Source organism: Carlito syrichta, unplaced genomic scaffold, assembly GCF_000164805.1.
Source record: "Carlito syrichta isolate Samal-C Ts95f unplaced genomic scaffold, Tarsius_syrichta-2.0.1 Scaffold304427, whole genome shotgun sequence".
Classification (NCBI taxonomy): Eukaryota; Metazoa; Chordata; class Mammalia; order Primates; family Tarsiidae; genus Carlito; species Carlito syrichta.
The window spans coordinates 419,857-441,000 of NW_007248523.1; the positions used below are offsets into that span (position 1 = coordinate 419,857).

At 39.8% G+C, this 21,144-nt stretch overlaps 1 protein-coding gene across 2 annotated transcripts in view; it reads right to left on the reverse strand.

Annotated features, from left to right (window-relative positions):
• Positions 1-279: 279 nt before the first annotated feature.
• The window catches only part of UBL3 (ubiquitin like 3), a 61,317-nt gene continuing 40,452 nt past the window's right edge, over positions 280-21,144 (reverse strand). For both annotated transcript variants that reach the window (XM_008059898.2, XM_021713295.1), the window contains exons 2-5: positions 9,625-9,733; positions 8,222-8,308; positions 3,524-3,601; positions 280-3,214 (exon numbers count right to left, since the gene is read on the reverse strand). In XM_008059898.2, coding sequence (XP_008058089.1) covers positions 3,162-3,214; positions 3,524-3,601; positions 8,222-8,308; positions 9,625-9,733 — 327 coding nt within the window. In that variant the 3' untranslated portion in view covers positions 280-3,161. The remainder of the gene's footprint in view (positions 3,215-3,523; positions 3,602-8,221; positions 8,309-9,624; positions 9,734-21,144) is intronic.

The following is a 21,144-nucleotide window of genomic DNA, read 5'->3' on the forward strand; positions in this document are numbered from 1 at the left end:
CATCACTCTGTTTGGCTAACGAATGACTGTATTACAAAACAAAAATAGAAAAAGAAAATTGGAATGCCTGCAACAGTTGCCAAGGAAGGCATGCTCAATGTTGGTGGACCACTTCTCTTTGATTTGGTGAAGCACAGCAAAGGCTGGCCCAACGCTGAATTTTACTGAAGAACATAATAAAATGAAGGCAGAAAAAAGGGCAAAAATAGTAGCGATGTGAAGAACAGGAAAACAGACCCAAATTACAAAGGGAAGTCACTTAAAAGAAGAGAAATGTTCTACAACAGATGAAGAAAGTTTTAATTTCTTTTCACATGAAACATAGTTTACCACAATCAGCTAACAGAAGTTACTGTAACATTGGTCAAGATGATAAAACTAAGGATAAATGTTTGTTATGAGAAAACCTCATTTAATGCAAATGATCACGTTAGATACTAGAGTTTTCAGGGTAAGATACAACTTATCTTGAGAAAGCAGAGTTCAGATCAGGGAGACATGCTGAGGTCTTAATCAGAAAGAAGCGCTTCGCCTTGTCCCGAATGCCTGCCAAGGTCTAGGCCAGCTTGGATAGAGATGAGTGCAGACCAAGTGTGGCCCAGGGACACAGCCCATCATTCACCTTTATTGACATGACCGGATCTCTGCAGCTCATTGGCTAAGTGAGCTGCCACTCTGGCAGAGGGGTCTTCACACGTAACCTTGGATGAGACTAATCATATTTTATTTTATTCTATTATTTTATTTTTGATTAATCATATTTTAACTGTCAGGCAGTCCACGGGAGTATTTTCAAAGGGATAATTGAGTATTTTCATGTATACACTATTAAGGCATCTAAATTTTTGGTGTTTTCAGTATATAATTTTACTGCTATTTTTAATTCTTTTTCCATTTTGTACAACTATATTAGGTACTATATTAGGTATTAAGCGACATAAGTCTTTCTCTACCACCGAACCAGTTCGTCCCCTTTAGCAAACTCTAAATTGAGGAAAATACATGATGTGAAAGCACAGAAAAACTTCTTGAAAACCAACAGAGAATTATTTTTAACCATCCTAAAAATTCAATCTTAATTAACTGATAGTCCTTAACTTTGGAAAAACAAAGAGTAATTAGAATTAAACTAGGTATTAAAAAGAATTACCAGTAGTTTGTTTTACAAAAGAACAGAGCCATAAGCGGTTTAACTGCTCAATTAAGTAACTACCAGATTCTTTTTAGTCAACACTACCAGAATTCACATTTGCCCTCACCAACAAAGCATATAAATATTTAACATCTCTTGAATGTAACATTTTAGTGATAACAGACTACACAATTCTCTCCATTGTGACTGTGCACAAATTAACCAGGTTTAATATCAAAGATACATTGGGACTGCTTCTCAAACCAACAACAGAATATTAACTGAGTTTCAAAAGCTTCAGAAAGAAAAGTAGAAAACAATTTTAACTTGGATGAGATAGTGCTTAAACAATTATCGACCTAATCGAGACCTTTAAAATTACCACCAAAATGCACTGTGATGTTTTTTAATTTCATTTACATTAAGAAGCTATAAGTACAGGTTGCAGAAGGAAAATGTTTAGTGTTATTTACATTCATTTCAAAACTCTGCTCTATACAAATTTAATTCTGATCAGTATGAACAATATTTTTGTAGACCTACTGCATATAAAGCCTTTTCATCAAAGCATTAACAATGAATAAAATAATCTGGTTACATTTAAACAATGCTGACTGTTCGAAACCATTTACATGTAATGTCTGTAAGGGCTGTGGATGCTTATAGGAACAGAACATACTGTCAGCCTGCAATTTCATTTTTATAAAGGTTAAAGTTATTTATATGGAATATTGTTCTATATGCTACACGCCAATCTATATTTAAGTTCTATAGTTATTTTATAAGTCTTTTATTAAATATATTCTACACGTATTTGTAATTTCATCCAGGAAGAATGTCTTCCCAGTGAAAAAATATAAAATCTTTCATATTTTTACAGGTTTAGATGAAATCAGCTCATGCTTTAGTGCTGTGCAAATTGTTTTTAGCATTTCAATCTTTAAATTATTGATACGAAATAAGAGAAAAAAATGGCATCCTTAATCACATATGCTGTAAAAATCAGCTTTTAATTTTAATACGATTGCAAGCACTAATACCAAATGCAAACTACCTAAAGAAACAAAATTAGTACTATGGAGATTTTTTTAATTGTCAGAATTCATCTGAAATCTAAGGAATAAGCATGACGCTGGACATGGCTACAGATGAGCAAAAATTTGGAAACTTCCATTTGCTGATATTCAAATACATAAAATCGACCAATGAGGTTTTCTACGATTTCTGCACATGATGCAAGCCTATGAGCGACCGGATCCCCCTCCCACATTAAGGCTAGGAGACACACTCTCACCCTTCCTGGGCTCGGAACAAGCACTCAGCTACCGGAGGGCTCGAGTGCATGTCATAAGGGAAAAGTATCAGCTTCAGCAGCCCTCGACTGAGTGCTTTAGACAACAGGCACGTTTTGTTTTTTCATTTGTTGCAGTGAAAATCATCACACTCAGTTTCGTATTCTGTGCCAGTGCAGCCACCGCGGCTGACTTCAGTAGCATTTGCCCAACATTTTAGTTTCTTTGCCATTTTTCCTCTCAAGTTGGCCCAGTAATTAACTCCATTAACTGCTGAGTGTCTTCCAGTGTGGAATTGTATACACGAGTATTTCTAGGTACCATAGACTGCTATCAATTCTGCTGATGAGGAAAATAATGTCAATCCTTTTTTTAGTGCAAACTGTATTTGGAACACTTGATTTGTTAGTTCTGGTGATGAAAATTTTTGTGGCAGCAAAAGGGTTTCTGCTATGAAAGACAACATGCTACCTTTTCCCCTGGAAATCGGCTGCATTCAAACACCAATGTTTAAGAACTGCTCAACATAAAAATACAAGAAATAAAAACCACAGTGAAAAATGTTCTTGGTTTTTTTTTTACTTTCAAGAGAAAAAAATGACACTGCTCATGTGACAATCAGTTCCATGGATTTACAGGCAGTCTGTCCTTAAGGGGTTCTCAAGTAATGTTGGGTCTCTTCTGTCCAGCAGCATGAAAGACAGACCGTGTCACACATCACACTTAGCAGACTGCATTTACAGGATCACACAACAATTACTTTCTCCAGTCTTTTCACGATTCCTCTGGCCTAGGGGAAATGAAAAAAAGCCTCGTTTATAACAATTACAGAACCGGTGGGGAAAGGGGGCCAGGCACCCAAGTGTAGTAAGAATGGTTTGGGGTTTTTAAAAAAAGTTTGCATCTGTTAAGACTTAAAAACTTTACAAAGGCTCTTTTAATGTTAGCATCTTTCAAAAACGTCTGGTTATTTGCTTGACAGCCTCTATTTCTAAACCTGGAAAACGTCCTTTCCTCCAGGATGTCTGAGCAGAACCCAGCCCTGGGTGAATGCCTGCCTCTGTGCCCTAGCTGAGACGCATCCTGGTGCACAGCTCACCTTGGGAGTTGGGCTCTGGCAATGTCTCTCTGGCCACCAAATGCATCACTGTTGTTTTGCCAAAAGGAAGTTTTAATGCTATGTGAAAAAGAGAAGACAATTTGTTACATGTACACTGACCTATGAAAACCATTAACCAGATTTGAAACCATCTGAAAAACTGATTGCTTTTCTTACAACTTCCTCAAAGACTGAACGTCTTTACCAAACACAACACCACCTTTACAAAATGAAATTAGATTAATATTATCAGGGATAACTTTTACAATTTAAAAATTATTTCTCCCAGCTATGGCCATTAGCTTGATACATTTATCCGTATTATTTAAGAAAAGGGATAAGAAAAAAATACATAATTGGTTAATATCAGAGATCACTTTTAGAGAAAAGTATACTTTTTTTTTTACACAAAGAATATTTTCCCTAGTTAGGGAAAAATTTGGATTAGGAGACATTTGTTTCTAAATCCAATTACCTGTCAGGAGCCTAATAATGTTGCTGCACTGAACAGGCTACTGTAATGTAGTAATATAAGGAAAGACACATTTAATTTTAAGCACTGATTCACACGATTAAAAAATAATTTTCTTTAAAAAGTTAAAGGAAAAGAATCACTGTCTTGGTGTTATTAATAATTACTGTCTTCTTATAAAGTCTTTATAACATTTTTCTCACTCACAAAAAAATGTCATTACGAAACATTTCAGACATTAGAATATATCACATACTTAGGTATCCATGAACCACTGAAGCAAGTACAAACAGCAAGTTTGCCGGGCTCGGTGGCTCAGCCTGTAATCCCGCGCCTTTGAGAGGCTGAGGTGAGTGGATTGCCTGAGCCCGCGGGTTCGAGACCCGCCTGGGCAGCGAGACCTCATCTCTACAATAAATCAAAAACTCAGCTGGGCGTGGTAGCGCGCGCCTGTAATTCCGGCTACTCGGAAGGCTGAGGCGGAAGGATCGCCGGAGCCCAGCAGGTCGAGTCTGCGGTGGCCGGAAGCGGCCACTGCACTCCAGTCTGGGCGACTGAGTGAGACTCCAACTCAAAAAAAACTAAACACAAAACAAACAGCAAGTTTTATGGTAAATCCTTTGCTATTCTGTGGATAAAATTAGCAGCAGCTGTCATAAACTTCTCAAGCTGGTTCCATAGCTGTGATGTTTTAGCTCTGACACCCCAAGCGACTTTCCCTTTGCTAATTGCAAACTCAAGCAAGACTCAAGGTCATGACTTCTCAAGTACGGTACCCCAACTTCCTGCTTCTTAACGCTTTCTCTAAAAGAAGACAGTGGATTTTAAAGAGAGCCCAGTTGTCAGTACCAGTTCATATAGCCAAGGTGTATCTCTATCCTACTTAAAGTCAGCCAGCTGTCATTTGGTCTACACTCTTCACCTCTGGCGTCCACATGGAGCACGATGATCCATAAATACACAGTGATGAGAAAGGAAAGGAAAGCCTTTGGGGGGTAACTTCCTAGGCCTGACGTAAGATGAAAATATGAATAAGACTTTGTATTATTCAACATTTCACTAAACGTTTTGGGAAGCCCTGAATGGGACCTAGAATGTGCGCACACCAAGTGCGCCTCATGCAAACCCATCCCCTGGACGCTAGTAGGCCAGACTGGGGTGGAAACTTTAGTACATGCTGCTCCCCAGCTGCGTAACCAAGCAACGCTAAGTTACTTACCCTCTCGCTAAGCCTCCTTTCCTCAACCTAAATTGGAAATTGGAGCTGTTAACTCTACTACCTGCCCCTCACACCCTGTGTCCATTAAATGGAACAATCCAAGGAAAGTGCTTCGCCGGAGCTTGGCACTTCAGCAAACATGACCACGATCATCACCAGCCTCACCATTTTGAGACAGCAAAAAAGTGAACCTCTGAAACGTAAACTTAAGGAAGATGCGGACAGACCTGGAAAGCTCCCGACCATTCGAAGCTACAAACTCAATTGGCAGAGACGACAGTTTTCCTTCTCCATTGGAGTCTTAACTAGAAAGGGCAGATACTGGTGCTCGCGCTATGGAAGAAGGCGAAGGAAGAGCACCACGAGAATCCAGAGCACCTTCTCCCCTCCCCACTGCGACGCTTCTGCCTCCCCCCACAACACACACAGCATCCAGAGGGAGGGCTCCAGCCTCGGCAAACACAAGAATAGCCTGGGAGCGCGATTCAGAGGTGCAGCTGGGAGATGGGCCTGCCGACATCTGCATTCTCACTGAGCTGCCAGCTGGCTCCCATGCCCACCGTCTCCAACCTCATCTGGAAAACACTGGAACGCACTGACTGTCAGGAATGTCAGTGCCTTAGCTGATCACCTTCTCTGCCCTCTGGTTAACAAGGCAGTCACCACACCTTTCCTTTAGTGGACTGAAATTCCATGTGACTATTAGGTTATATCTTGAAAAAGGGATTTAGTGCTATGTTTTAAGACATTTAATACCGAAGATGTAAACCTGAAATTTACTGAACCACAAATCTCAAGGGTGGCAGAGAAGGCCTAGGCCACCTGTGTGAACTGTCCACACAACGGCCGAATCCCACCCACAGCCGTATCCCACCTACTTCGTGGCCACCCACTGCTTAAACGTCCCCTGTGACAAGGATCTCACTCTTCCCCACGGGGGTCCGCTCTCTCTTCGGGTAGCTCAATGTGTTCAAATATTTTCTCTTATACTGAATAGAAAATCGTCTTTGATTTCCAGTGATTGGCCCCAAGTCTCATTCACAGGGTCACACAGAGCAAGTCCAGGGCCACAAAGAGCAAGTCCTGGGCCATACAGAGCAAGCCTCAGTCTTCTTCCCCATAGCCACTCACATGTTTAAGGCAGCTGCTGTTCCCCTGTGTGCTACCTCCTTTATTCACATTTGAGAACACAGGGAAACCAAAACAAAACAACACTGAAACCAAATAGACAAATAGTGGAATGTCATTATCCAACCCTGATCTAACACCCAGCAACACTGTTCAACTGGCCATGCTATCTGTCTGAATCACTAACACCAGAGATAGTTTAGTTTGTTTTTGAAAAGCATGACAACACCACAGAATGACAATAATAATTGTGAGTCAGCCTGTTAATTATTCTAAAACAAATTCAAAAAAACCTGGTAAAAGTTTACACTTTAATGGGAATGAATCAGTAACGTTGATTTTAACGTAAGTTCTATGGTCTTTAATATGAAGTTGGAACTCTGAGGTCCCAGAGAAACAGAAATAAAGAACTGAGCTGGTGTGAAGCCCTCCGCAGATCAGTCTCAAAGGGAAAGGGATTCACGCACAAAGCAGTCAGCAGATTACACTTGACCACATTCAAATCACCAAGATGGCGTGTGAGCCACAGAGAATCAGCAAAAGACAAAAACATAACTCCGTCCTTACCAAAGGCACAACACAGCAGGGAGCCAACAGTCCATTCTTCCCTTAAGACTGCTCCATCTAACCATTCAAAAGCTACAAAAAAACTACAAACCAAAAAAGCTGTATTTTTAAGTGTCAGATGTGTTTTAGTGGACAGCAGCATTTGTTAGACCAAGTGTAACACCACCACTGAAACCCAGTCATGGATGCATTGGTCCTTGAATGTTCTGCTGACTTGATAGTGCCGTAAGAGCACTGGCATTCACCTACTCAAGCCCTTATCACACAGGATTTTTACAGAAGATTTTATCTGCTTGTCCCACAACGTAACACTAGAACACCCTGAAGTCAGAGAGTCTAAATTATTCAACCCTGTATCTTCAAGTGTTTAGCACAGTGTTGGCACATAAGATGAATTCAAAATATGCTGAATGAGTGAATACCTTTAAACAAATAGATTAAATATTTCATTGTTAGGTGTAGAGGCTTTTTGAAAAGCCAGACCACTACTGAAACCAAGATATGCTTAGATAGATCATTTCATTTGCTGGTACATTTCCAATTGCCTGCATATTTTTGAAATACTCTAAAAACAAGCCCTGTTAATGGTAGAAAAGGTACCCCCCGTTAGGGGGCACTATTGAGCTACATTTCTTCAATCACATATCAAGAACAATAACAAGCTAACAATTAAAGTGTTTACCATGTGACAGTGCTTACCCTAACCTGTGAGGTAGGCACTATTGGTATCTTATTTTAGTAATGAAGAAATGAGCCCAGATTGGTTTAGTCTCTTGCCCAAGGTTATACAGCCGTGAGCAATGGAGCTTGTACACAACTTCGGCAGTCTGGTTCCAAAATCTGCTCTTCCTATCGCTACACTGTATTGCTGCTCTAATGCCTGCCATTTACTTTTATTCTCACACAATGAGTGATCATAGCAGGTGGCGTCAAAGGAAAACATCCCTCCATGTAATAGTTGAAAACCAGTTATTATAAGCTTTTTCTAATTTGTATATCCAGTAGTTTGAAGTTAAAAATACTATACCTACATTTTACTATCTAGAAGTATAATTACATTACATTTACAAAACAGTAGCTATGAACTCCTCCCACTACTGGGACAGAGTTTGTTTTAAAAGGTGGTTACACTGTTCATAGTCCTAAAGTTAAATTTAATAGAAAAGGAAACAGCCATACCCAAAATAGGCAGAATTCACAGAGTTTGAATTTTTTTTTTTTTTTGGTAAATTTAAAGACATTAGTATTCAAAACAAACCGACAAATAATGCTACCACGAGACAAGACATTGAATCCCATCACAAAGTATTACCTCCTAATGTGACATTTCCATGTAGAAATCTCCCTTGATAAATAAGCCGTAGAATATGTGGACTGCTGACCTGTTCTTCTTCCCAGTCTGAAAAGAATCCAGTGGACTGGTTAGGTACATCCAACACATACTTAAGGTACTACTGCATTGCTTTAAAATTGCAGATCCAAGTCGGTAAGGGTATGTCGACGACCCCTGGCACTTTGACTAATCGAAAGAGTCACTACTACTGCATTCACTGCGGCCTTGCTTTCAGCTTATTCCTCCTGCTGAAAAGCAAGAGCCACAAAAAAAAGACTAGTTCTGATTCTTAAAGGATACTAAAATGTGCCAAACTATAGTCCTGAAGTTTACAAAGTAAAAGCAAATGAGTTGAGGAAAATATGATAATGTTCCACTGTTTGTACCTGTTAAAATGCATATTTAAGACTGAAAACAACAGGCTTAACGAAGATTTTTCTAGAAAAAATATACTAACATTGAGAATAACAAAAAAAATTAACATTGTTCACTGCTAGACAATGTTTAGTTTTTTATTGTCTTTTTGAAGTCAGTTGATATCATTACAGAAGACACAACTTTAGTTCACTATACCCAGCATGAATACTCGGAAGAAACCAGCTTAAAAATGCCAAGCACGTGACCAGGCACCGTGGCTCACGCCTGTAATCCCAACACTTTGGGAAGCCAAGATGGGAGGATCGCTTGAGGATGGAAGGGCAAGACCAGCCTGGACAGCACAGTGAGACCTCATGTCTACAAGAAATTAAACAAAAAAATTAGCTGGGTTTGCTGGCGCCTAGCTACTTGGGAAACTGAGGCGGGAGGAGTGCTTAAGCCCAGAAGTTGAGGTCACAGTGAGTGATCGCGCCACTGCACCCCAGCCCAGGCGACAGAGCAAGACCCTGGCAAGAAAGAAGAAAGAAAAGAAAGAAAAAGCAAAGCATAAATGAACTTTACACTTTCTTGACCCTGTAGTAAGTAGTTCAGGGAACATATCAAGTGAAATCAGTTAGAAGTTAACTTTGTTTCAAACTTATTTTTAAATAGGCCATGTAGACAGAAGACCAAAGAGAATGTATTATAATCTGTAAAGGGTTTTTCTTTCCTTTTACTATGTGTTTTGGCATATGTAGGTCTACTGATAGGAAGTATATTGTATGACTGTATTTTGTGCTTTTCTTTTTCAAAAGTGTCACACTGAAACGTTGGGCTCCTACCACCGTGGGAAGGATACCGAACGGCAACGTCCGGGGAGGACGCCCTGGTCTCAAGTCGGAGCCTTGTCCTATCCATTTCTGCTTGTTTTCTTAACGTTTAAATGACTTTTCAGAATGTTTGTGAAACAAGGTAGGACATAAGGAGTCAACATGGCTCCTTCTCAAGAGAACAACAGTACTCACCCATCGGCCAGTTGTCATACACGTGTTTCGCAATGTCAGAGGCAGAATCATTGGGGGAAAACAGGAACTCTTTTGTTTTGCCGCTTACCAAGATGAGGCGCAAATTTATCTGAAATAAGACAATGATTCTTTTAACATATATCTTAACATTTTTAAGTTAAAAAAAAAAAGACTCAGACTCTTCATTTACATCATGTTCTGTATCATTACCAATGCCATTTTGTGATTTCTCATTTACTTACATTCCAAAAGTTTTTTTGAAAAAACAAATAGAAATTTGGTATATGATTTTATTTGCTATATTTTTAAGATGTGAGTAGGGGGAGCAAATATATTTGCCATAATGAATGAACAATGGAAAACCGAAATTCATTATGTTTTTAAACTAATTACTCTAACAATATTCAGATTTGGACTTTTGCATGTTATCACTATGACTACAGAATACACATTTTATATTCAAAAATAAAATGTTGATACTGCAGATGTCACTGCCAAACAAAAAACTTTAGTTGGTACTCGAAAAAGATAACAGAAAGCAATAGATGACACATAACTTTTTATCCTATAAAAATAATTCAAACTTGAACAAATCAATCAGAAACTAGACTTTTAAAGAGCTTTGCCACGGCTCATGGAGGAACCAATAACAATGGCTACCTAGACCAAGTCACATAGGCACACGTTTTGGGGTGTGGGGGGGGGCGTGTGGAGCAAAGCATATCAGTTCCCTCCCAGTGTAGACCTAATGGGGAGAAACGAATCCATGCTGGAGATCCCTGGGTCCACGTTTCCCAGGCAATACAGATTTGCTTACTCCATTGATAGATACTTTCCAAGATATCTGCTTTTTAGTTTTTACTCATCTTTATTAACTCGATGTTGTGTTTAAAACCACCATATATTAGTTTTCCCGTAAGTCACAGAAATGCTCCTGGCCTCTGTCAAGAGAGTAAATAAGACCTTCCTAAGAGTTGGGCTGGGTCCAGGGCTGAGCCCTGGGACTAGACAATCTCGCCGAACTTCTTTATAGATAAAGAGTGGAGAATGTCCCTGGTACCAGCTTCAGTTGTGCCAGGTCCCAGGATACTCAGGTACTCCTTTTCGGTTATTAATATTTTTTTTTCTTACTGAAAATACCAAAAAATCTTTAAGGTGTCAGTCTACAGTGAGAAAAACTGGTGTCTACTGCAGTGGTCACCAATCTACTGTCTTCACCACCACCACAGCCAATGCCACTCCCAACAGCTTGCCACCATGAACGTTTATTGTTTCAAAAGTTTGTTGAAAGTTATAAAATAACCCCCCTAGAAAGACGCATATACACAAACAATCCCGCATTCAATGGGACGCAACTGAATTCCATGTCAGAGTGGAACTGGATTCCATATTAGACTGGGTACTCTATCTAAACGTGCATCTCAATACACAGTTTTTAAAAGAAAAAAATGATATTTCAGGTGAAAAGCCCTTTTGATATGCCCAATAAGAATTTCTTGCTGCCTTTCCTAATTAGATTGAAATTTCACCAAAGAGTTGGATACAGGAAAAGATCTGATGAAATCACACTCCCACAAAACAACTTTGAGTTCCATGTTAAAGTTGTGGTTACCAAGAATGATCAAACTGGGAAAAGGTACCAGCTACGGGTTTCCTGTAGTGGACAGGCAATCAGTGATTCTTTACACAGGGAGCCTGACGTCTAAGCAATACAATACCCATAGTCACACAGACCCACTAACATTCACGGCTTCTCTTCAGGTGTGAATATTAAGAAACACATGTTTCACTCTGAACAAACATGGACTCTTTAAGGCCCTTTAGTCATTAATACCCAAGAAAGTGTGCCCTTCATAACAGTTCAGCCACACGTTTGTTTAACCAGGACAAAAAAAGAATTAAATTCAAGCTTCCTAAGAGTTATATAAATGATGGAAATTCACCATCACTCAGAATCATTTCTTAGTTTGCCTAAAGGAATCATCTACGCACGTTCTCAGTTTCTTTCTTATTTCTTCTCACAATCTTAAAAACCAAAAACAAGACAATACCATACATACACATTCCACTCCATCCACACAACTGTCCAGGTTTATGCCACAAAGTTCTCAGCATTTCCTATTTTAAAATGGACACACATCACAGTCGCCAATAAACTGCAAAAATCAATGGTCTGAAGAGTTTATGCTTATCTAAATGTCCAGAATGTTGGGAACATCTGGCCTCGTGTGGCACAGGTTAAACACGCTTTTAATGTCTGTAGGCCAGTATGACTTTTCAGTCTGACACAGCCCACCCTCTGCTCCCTCCTGATTCACACTGGCTGCTCAGACACTCAGAAACCTGCCAGGCCCAGAAAACACTTGAGTCTGTAATTCACAGCAGAGTTTGAAAGTCGTTTTGGGCTATAAAATGAGAACAAAAGGTGGGGACAATTTTTAAATCTTCTAGAGAGATCACAGTAAGGGCACGGAACAGTGAATACAAAGTGAAAACCAGTTGGCCACCTGTTGCGAGGCTGCTGCACTCAGGTCCTGCTCTGGGTTACTCCAACCAGCCCATCTCTGAACAAGGAGAGCCATGGAACTGAGTTCAGAGACTTGGGGACTGAGCCTGAACCTGGGGGGCACGGACAGCACAGCACCCACCACCCACGCCACCAAGGCAGGCCCAGCGCCTCCTCACCACGGTCTCTTGAGCATCACGCCTACGCTCCTGCCCTCACTAGGTGCCGACCCGGACCTCCTCTCAGTTCCTCGACTCCCCAGTTCTTACCTGCCCCACAGCCTTCCCACAGGTGGCTCCTTCTGCCTGAAATGCTCTGTACCTCCCCCCGCCCAATTCACACACTCTGGCCTATATGTTTGAGAGGGAGTGGTAGATAATTAAATCCCTCCAAGCCTAATCATCCTGGATGAAAAAAATACAAATAAATTTTTGAAGAAAAGAAAGTAATTTCAAGATAGAATTAGAGAAGCTGAGAAAGCATTTTCTAGCCCCCACTGGAAAGGGATAGCAGTTATATTCGAGACGAAATTACTTAAGGCACCCATGGAAACAGATTTAAAGCTGTAAGGAAATTTCTCTGAATTCCTATCTATAAATTTAACGGTGTTCCTAGCAAATGAAGGTAACTGAGATTTGCTAAATGGATGGAAGAAGCTATGGGAGCACTTCTTTTGCATTCGTTTTAGCACTTAGCATGATGCAGATTCTAATATATATTAGATATTAAATCTTCAGAAATGGAAATCTAAGGGGATTTCTTACTTTTAATGGTGGAAACATTTACCTACCCTATGAGGTAGATTAAAAGGATAAAAAGGAGGAAATCTCCAGCTTAAGTTCCCAAGTAAAACTTTTACAACATTTCCTCATTTACTTGGAATGTGAACTTCCAGAACATTTAAACTCATTTAAAAATGGAGCTGGTCAACTACATTCCAAAGCAACATGTAATATTTTTAAAAAATTATAGGAATCACTCAACTGTTTACTCACTAAAACATATTTTTTTCATGAGCATGAACAAGAAAAGAAACTGTCGGGCTACAAAAATGAATGAACAATTATAGTGAATTAGCCTATTGATTTCTATCTAGATTGATTTTTTTTTCTCATCAGTGAAGAAACAAAGAAAACTTTGGGTTCTTATAAATACTTTCAGAATCAAAGTAAGTAACTCAAAATTCACAAGTCATTTGATGCCCAGCATATAGTTCAGGGTCAATTAGTTATTAATCACAAATTCTCTGTTACCATCATTATAGCCATCATCAGTTCAGTAAAACACATAATGCTGACTTTATATAAGGCTCTTTCTTTCAGTACTTTGTAATGTACATTTACCTTAAATTTGGGAGACTCTGATAAAATTAAGATTCCACAAGAAGCCCGACAATACTATATATATTCTTGGGAATCCTTGCAAATTATTCTTAAGTTTTTTTTTTTTTCCAATTTGAAATTCTGTAAACTTAAAAAACATGGGGGTTCTGAAATTCAATTATGGATGGTATCACTTGAAACCTGACTAAAGGCTATCCCATCAAAAACCTGCATATTGGGCACAAAGCAGCTGCTTTAACCTGATTTCAAGGTGCAACGGTAGCAGTCTAATATTCTACGCATACTATTAACTACATAACACATTTGAATGAAACCAAAAGCATCCTCCCGGGGCCCTGTTTTTGTATCTAGGAAACCTTTGTTTTGAGGAGGGTCTTCAGGTCAGGTGGCTTGCTAAATTAAGAGCAGTAACTGTTCAGTACAATTGTTTCTGTCAACCAAACACTGAAGATACTAAACTAGAGAGGAGGAAGGAAGCCCACAAAGGCAAAGCAGAGAGGGCACTGGCGGCGGGGGGGCGGTCCTCGTCTACACCTCAACACAGATGCATGTATTCAGGAGACGACACCCTCATTCTTGGCTCACCTCCCATCAGTGCAAACATGATGATGGAAGTCTTCTGGCTACAACAGCCTGAAATTATGGGGAAGAGAACTCACATTTACTGAACACCAAGCAGGTACCAGTTTTCCATACGTAACTATCTCCTTTGGCTGGTTCTGGTACCTGGCCTAATCCAACACCTCCTCTCAGGCACTTTCTCTTTTCCCTAGCAACCTCATTACTCCAAAACATCCAGGTAGGCTGGCCTTTCTCTTAGGTCAGGGCTTGTTCCCGCATACTTCGGTGATACTCCAAAACACCTTCTCAGTACTCCCTCTCAATCTTTCTTAATATTTGATGCTCGATTTATTCAAATAGCCTCTCCAGAAAAGTCTGTTTTTCTCTTAGGCTTCATACAACTTCTGAGACAAAATACTCCCTAATTAACCTGCACACTGACTGAAAACTATCCCTGCATTCCTCTGACCCATGGAACTTCTAGGGAATTTAAGTTGATGCTGAGAGGAAGAGAGTTCTTAATTACTGTGAAGTAACCTGGCTGTCTTCAGGTAAATGCTTTAATGGCTCTGAGGTTCTGTTTCTTACCTGTAAAATGATATAATAATATCATATGTCATGATGATCAAATAACAAAATATGTGCAATTTCCTAGGAGTAAGAAGAAGAAGGATAAACCAATGCCAAGAGAATACGGAAGGTGCCTGGCACGTGACAACACTCCTTCAGGATTGGTTGCTAATATTACCGTCAATAAACCATGTTATAACAGGAAAAAAAATTACCATGAAATAAGTTTGGAAGTGGGTTAAAAAATTCAAACAATGTAGTTGCCTGGAGGTGGGGGCAGGGTATAATGGGGAGTTATTGTTTACTGGGTGTAAAGTTCCTGTTTTGCAAGATGATGAAGGGAGTTCTGGAGTTGGATGGCAGTGATGGACTTCATACTACTGAACTGCACATTTTTAAATGGTTAAGATGATACAATTTACACTACATATATTTTATAATTTAAAAAAATTTAGATTGTTTTTAATGGAAACAAAGTTTCTTCACTACAAAACTCAAAATTTTTCATATGCCAAAATCTCCGAGGGGGAAGGAGGCTTATACCAGAGTATTCAAGACGGTTCTACTTCCCGCTGATACCAAGAGAATGAGCACATGAATAATGTTAAGACACTAGGTTAGATGCTAGTCAAAGAGAGTAAAAATACAGTCTCCAATTCTATAATACTTTGTGTCTACCTATGACATTCGGTCATCTCAGGAGACAGTGGCACTAACACAAACAGGTCACTGAAACTCAAGTGTATCTACTGACTCAGATTTGTTGGGTACAATGTGATGACATAGAAACAAATTTTATGGTAATGAGAATTCAGCTCTCAGATCTATGGAATAGCATTACATCTTTAAAAATGTTGAACAGCTATAATTAAAATAACCAACACATACCTATTGTTAGAGGGTATCAAAGGTCCTCTCTCCCTTTTGAGTGCATTAAGTAGTCATATCACTGTACGAAAGAGCAGAATATACCCAGAGTTGATCTTTAATATTAGACTAAAATTCATGTAAGATGGACTTCAGAAAAACGACTGAAGAAGGCTTACCCTTTCCCTTGTACTTTTCAGAAAACACAGGGAAAATGATTTAATCTTGATGTCATAACTAGAAAATGTTGATGCGTGACTTTGCCCCGTGAAACAAAAGCTAATGGTGCTCAGAGGATTGTTCCAGACGCCTATTAGGGTCTTTTCAGCATGAATATCATAGAATTAGCATTAAGCAAAAAGGACATGTTATTTAGAAGCATAACAATTTTGTCAAGCATAATAAAAATTTACACAGGACACATAAACATTCAGTCATGACCAAGCCTTTCCTCTTGGGTGTACTGTATATATGAATTAACAGGGGTGAAAGTATGTAGACCCACTGCCTTCACTTCCTCCTCCCAACTCTTGGTCTTTAATTCCTTCTAAACTTGTGCCTAAGGAAGCCATGCTACTAAGTTGTGGTCTTTTTTGAGTTAAGTCTCACTCTGTCATCCAGGATGGAGTACAGTGGCATGCTCACGACCACTGCAGCCTCGACCACCTGCTGGACTCAGGTGATCCTTCTGCCTCAGCCTTCCAGGTAGATGGAACTACAGGTGTGCACCACCACGCCCTGCTAATTTTTTGATTTATTGTAGAGCCAAGTTTCCCAGGCTGGTCACGAACCTTGGACTCAGGCAATCCTCTCCCCTCTGCCTCCCAAAGTGCTGGGATTACAGGCGTGAGTCACTAAGCCCGGCAAGTTGTACTCTTAAAGGTCACTTAAGACAATCTCAAAAAAACATCAAAAAGCCTCTTCTCAGTCTTCAATCTTCTTCCTAGTCTCTCTGCAACATCCACACAACTTAACGCCTTCCTCCTGGAGCTACTTTCCTTATCGGGTTTCTGTAATTCCCAAAGTGTGTTTTCTGGAATGCTAGCCCCCATGAGGCATTTTGAGGGGGAAAGGGTTCTGTGATGAGACACATCTGTGAAACACGACTTCTTATATCCCCCTCCAGGAGATAGGCCATATATGTTAATATCTTAAAAGCCCAGAGAATCCTTGCAGTGAACAAGTATTTCACCATAGAACCAATTTTCTTTCCACGTTACCTGCGACCACAGATCTAGTGTTTGGAGAAGATTGTTTCTGCTTGTCTGGTCTTTTGGTCTTCTCTGACAGTTGGTTTTCTTCCTTTTATAATACAAAAATGAACTCTTCCAGGGTTCCCTCATCACCCCCACCCCCACATTCTCCACCTTGAGAGGTCTCATTCGCTCCCCAAGGCTTCAAGTGCCACCAATGTGGGATATTTCCAAACGACTTCTCCAGAGAGCACCATCGTCATTTCTCCAACTGCCAGCAGACTGTTTCTTGCTGGACAGTCTACCATCCCCTCATAATCGGTAGGTTTAAAATTGGACTGTAATAGCTGGTATCTTTCCTGTCTGTCTGATTTCTGCTGAGATCTCCTGGTCTCCCAGTCATTTAGGCTTGACAGCTCAGTCATCATTTAGCCCCTCCCTTTCTCTCACCTCCCCTCACCCAATCACTAATTCTTTCAAATTCTCTCACTCCCATCCCTCCCGCACATGGCCATTCTCCACAGTTTAAAATCCTGTCCGTGTGTTCTAGGAAGCTAACACTGATCACGTATATGTGCTACACAGTTAAGCATCATACAAGCACACAAAACAAGTACTATCATCTCCATTTTACAGATCACTGAGGTTGAGGAACCCTTAAGACGACACAGTTGGCAATCCAAACTCTTCAGTCCGAGTACTGCTAGCTCCCTATCCCCAGATTTCTATTTCAGCCAAATGGATACATTCACCATAAATCTCATCCTGGCAAGAATCACCGCAGTGACTTGCTGATTCCTCTTGTTCAGGTTAGGGTCATCGTTGAAGCCTATGTGACGACCCAGGCCTATATCACCCATCCAATCACTGGTGACCCTATGTCCACGCTTGCCTAGGACAATTCTGGTTTGGGCTTGCTGTCTCACTACTATCATGCACAGTGCCCCCTTTACTCTCACAAGCACCTCAGTTTAGACAATAAGTGATGAGATCAATCTACATACGTCACATCAATTATTGTAGCAAAATACAGTTTGCATATGTAACTTAACTCGCCAATTAAATCATGGTCCTGAAGGTGGAAAATCAGTCTTAAATTTATTTCTCTTAACACCAAGCACAATCCATTACATGTGTGGCTACAGAACAATTTTGGAGATAAGGTACCTCTGACTGTGTTTCGTTTGTCAATTGATCCTGCTTTAGATGAAAAAGGGAAAAAGAATTTTAAGCTAATTCACAGTTAACCCCAGTCACGGTGCCTGAAAAATAGGAAGCATTTAATATACTGAAAGGATGAATGAATAATGTACCAGAGTGTGCCTGGCTATTGCCAACATCCCTCACATGTCTGACTGGACACTTTATGTATAACCAGGAAGTGGATCTTCCAACAACTGCCAAGAAAAAAAATTTTCTAATTTTTTTTACTGTTATGCACAATTAAGTGATAACAGATTCACTATTTCCCACACTCGACTGTCTTGGAATGCAAGCTCTGAAACAGACCAGTGATTAAAAAAATCAATTGCCCTGAAGAGGGAAACATTTTAAAACACAGTTTTAAAAAATCATCCTATTCTTTACAATATGCTGTCAGTCAACTCATTATTCAGAAGTGATAGCAAGCTCTCCTGTTTAAGAAGAATACACTGTCTGTCTCTGAAGAAGACGATTGTTTCACACTGCCTGTGCTCTGCAGTCCCATTCAGCTTGCACAGACAATTTGCATCAACCTGTGACTAGTGACGTTGTCACTTAGTGGTGCCCCAGAGAGCCATGACCTCACATGCTTCTTATTGAGATTTTTATTGATAATGTCTCTGGAATACTCATGAATTCTTACTTGACTACAATGGTGTTTTATTAATTGTTATTTATTAAATTTTAAGATCCTGATACATCAGTTTACTCAGAATTAGTACAACAAATTATTCGAAGGAAAGCTCTGTATAACAAACAGGGAAAAAGACAGGCAAAAGTGACAAATGCATCCATGTCACTATGGAACTGTAAATACAATTATCGGTAAAATACAGGACAAAGCTCTGTACCGAGGCATACTTTCTAAAAATGCCACTTCACTTAATCAATGAGTGCTATTTATTGGTGAATGTATCACACTATTCATGTTTTTTAAAAACCTGAATGCTCATAAACTACTGTTACAGGGTATAAACCCGGCAGCCTCAAAACAATCAGTACTACCGTACAGAAGCCAAAGCAAATGGCAGCAGATGGCATCAAAGAAGGTTGAGTAAAGAAGAGAATGCAGAGCAATGAAGTATAAAGTAACACTGAAAAAAAAAAATCAAAAACTAGCCAAGAAAAAGAACGATAAACTCACGAGGAAAAGCCAATGAATAACACACAGAAAAAGGAATATCCAGAAACAGGAAAGATGGCTCTGTGCTTAGAAGAGTTCTCCAGAGAGACATGGACGTGCAAAGAGTCACCACCAGAGAAAACATCCGAGAACTATGGAATCCCTGACACTGCACTAGGAATCACACAGCATACCATCCCTTTCACAAATTCAGAAACTTAGGTTCAGAGTTAAAAACAATTGTCTAAGGTTACAAAGAAACAGGAAGACAGAATTCCCAAGAGATTGTGTAGGTCTGTTAAGGGAGACAAGCCTCTCACTTGAATGGTCTTCTTGGCAATGTTCTGCTTCTAATCAATGAGATAGCCTGTACTCGTCTAGCAAAAACAGTCCTCAGGAATACGTGGGGAATTCCAGAAGCTGCTACCATCAATAGCTCAGAGTCACTAACACCATAAAACACATATCAAAATCTGGGAAAGATTTAAACTCATCTCTGGACCTCTCAATAAAGGAACTCATGACAGTGTTCCAGTTACTTTCATTTCTTCTGTTAGACTTTCTTTTATTTTCAGCATATTCAAGACATTCATGTTTGAGCCCTTCCCAGTACCTAAGGTTTTGTCTTTATTCTACCTGCAAAATTTTAGAAAGTATGACTGCACCATATTATATTTCTTAGGAAATATAATAAAAACTTTTTCTCAGTTTTCTCCAAAAGCTATTTAATAAACACACACACACACACACACACACACACACACACACACACTCTGACCTTTTCCAGGCTACCTTAGTTACGTTTATTAGGTGAAAGCTAAGTATCCAGGTAAAGGTGAATTTTTTTTTTTCTTTGTTTTGAGTTGGAGTCTCGCTCTGTCGCCCAGACTGGAGTGCAGTGACTGCTCCCGGTCACTACAGTAAAGGCGAATTTAATTTAGAGAACATAATAATGACTCTAGAGGTTAGAAGAAGAACACGGCTGGTGGTAGAGATGACTTTAAGTGGTATTCTGACCACAACTATTTTCCACAGCTACAACGTCACCAGGTTATGTTAATTTTTCCAGTCTCCACCGCATCTATTCTTTTTTCCTCCATTCATCTGTCAGCATCCTAGTTCAGACCCTTAGCTAACTGGCTTAGTGAGTGAGTAAAATGTAGTTGAAGGAGCACCGGATCTTAGAATTAAAAGAACTGAATGTCTCTATAGAACATTCTTTTCAAGACGTGGTTACCTGGTGAATCCCCAGCCCTCTTTAAGGCTCCCTAACATATTTATTTCCACTGGCCAAGACAGTGCTGAAGACAGAACACTAACATGCCCCATGGCATTTTCACAACCTTCACATTTTCAAGTCTATACCTTGACCTTATATATATTACCTACATGCATTGGGGAAGCCTGTTACATAACCATTAATTCAAGTTTCATGACTATTGCAAAGATCACATAAAATATACACCATCTTTCAATGTAAGCTCTAAGTCTTCAAACTGTTGCTAGTCTTATGTTTACATGCAGGGAGTAATCAGATTCGATCAAAGAAAACGGCTGCCTTGACTTGTCCTTTTCCTAATCTTGCTCGATTACGTCCTACTTCACATTAGGAGACTTGCCACACATCCAGGTCTATAAATCCAGTGGGCATTTGTCAAACATATCCTCAACTAGACCATCAGCCCCTCGAGGGCAGGAGCCACGACGCCCTCCACTGCTTGTTTTTGCTTCCTTCTACTTGTCTTCTCCATCATTAGTCAGTTTTTCACAGCGTGGGTATTTGTGGTAGCACATTAAACTTCCTTAATGAAGGTATGGTACACAACTAGCCCAGCTGATCATCCTCCCTAAAGTGCGTCAACAAAGTCATCAGGGGGCCATTAGAGAGAAAGAAAAAAATACTGTGATTACAGACAAGGTCTGTAGCAAACCACGGCAACCACGGAAGACACAGCCCTGAAAAGGCTCCACGGTCCACGTGCTTACTAACAGTCATCATTCTAGAGACCTGGGTCTCTGAAGGTCTGCGATCATTCCACAAATTGTTCACAATACTTAGACCATTATCATTTGATAATATAAGTGTGGACAGAGTAGTCGGAACCATGCATTCATATAATGAGAAAACTTGAAAACCAAAAACTTCTATGTGGT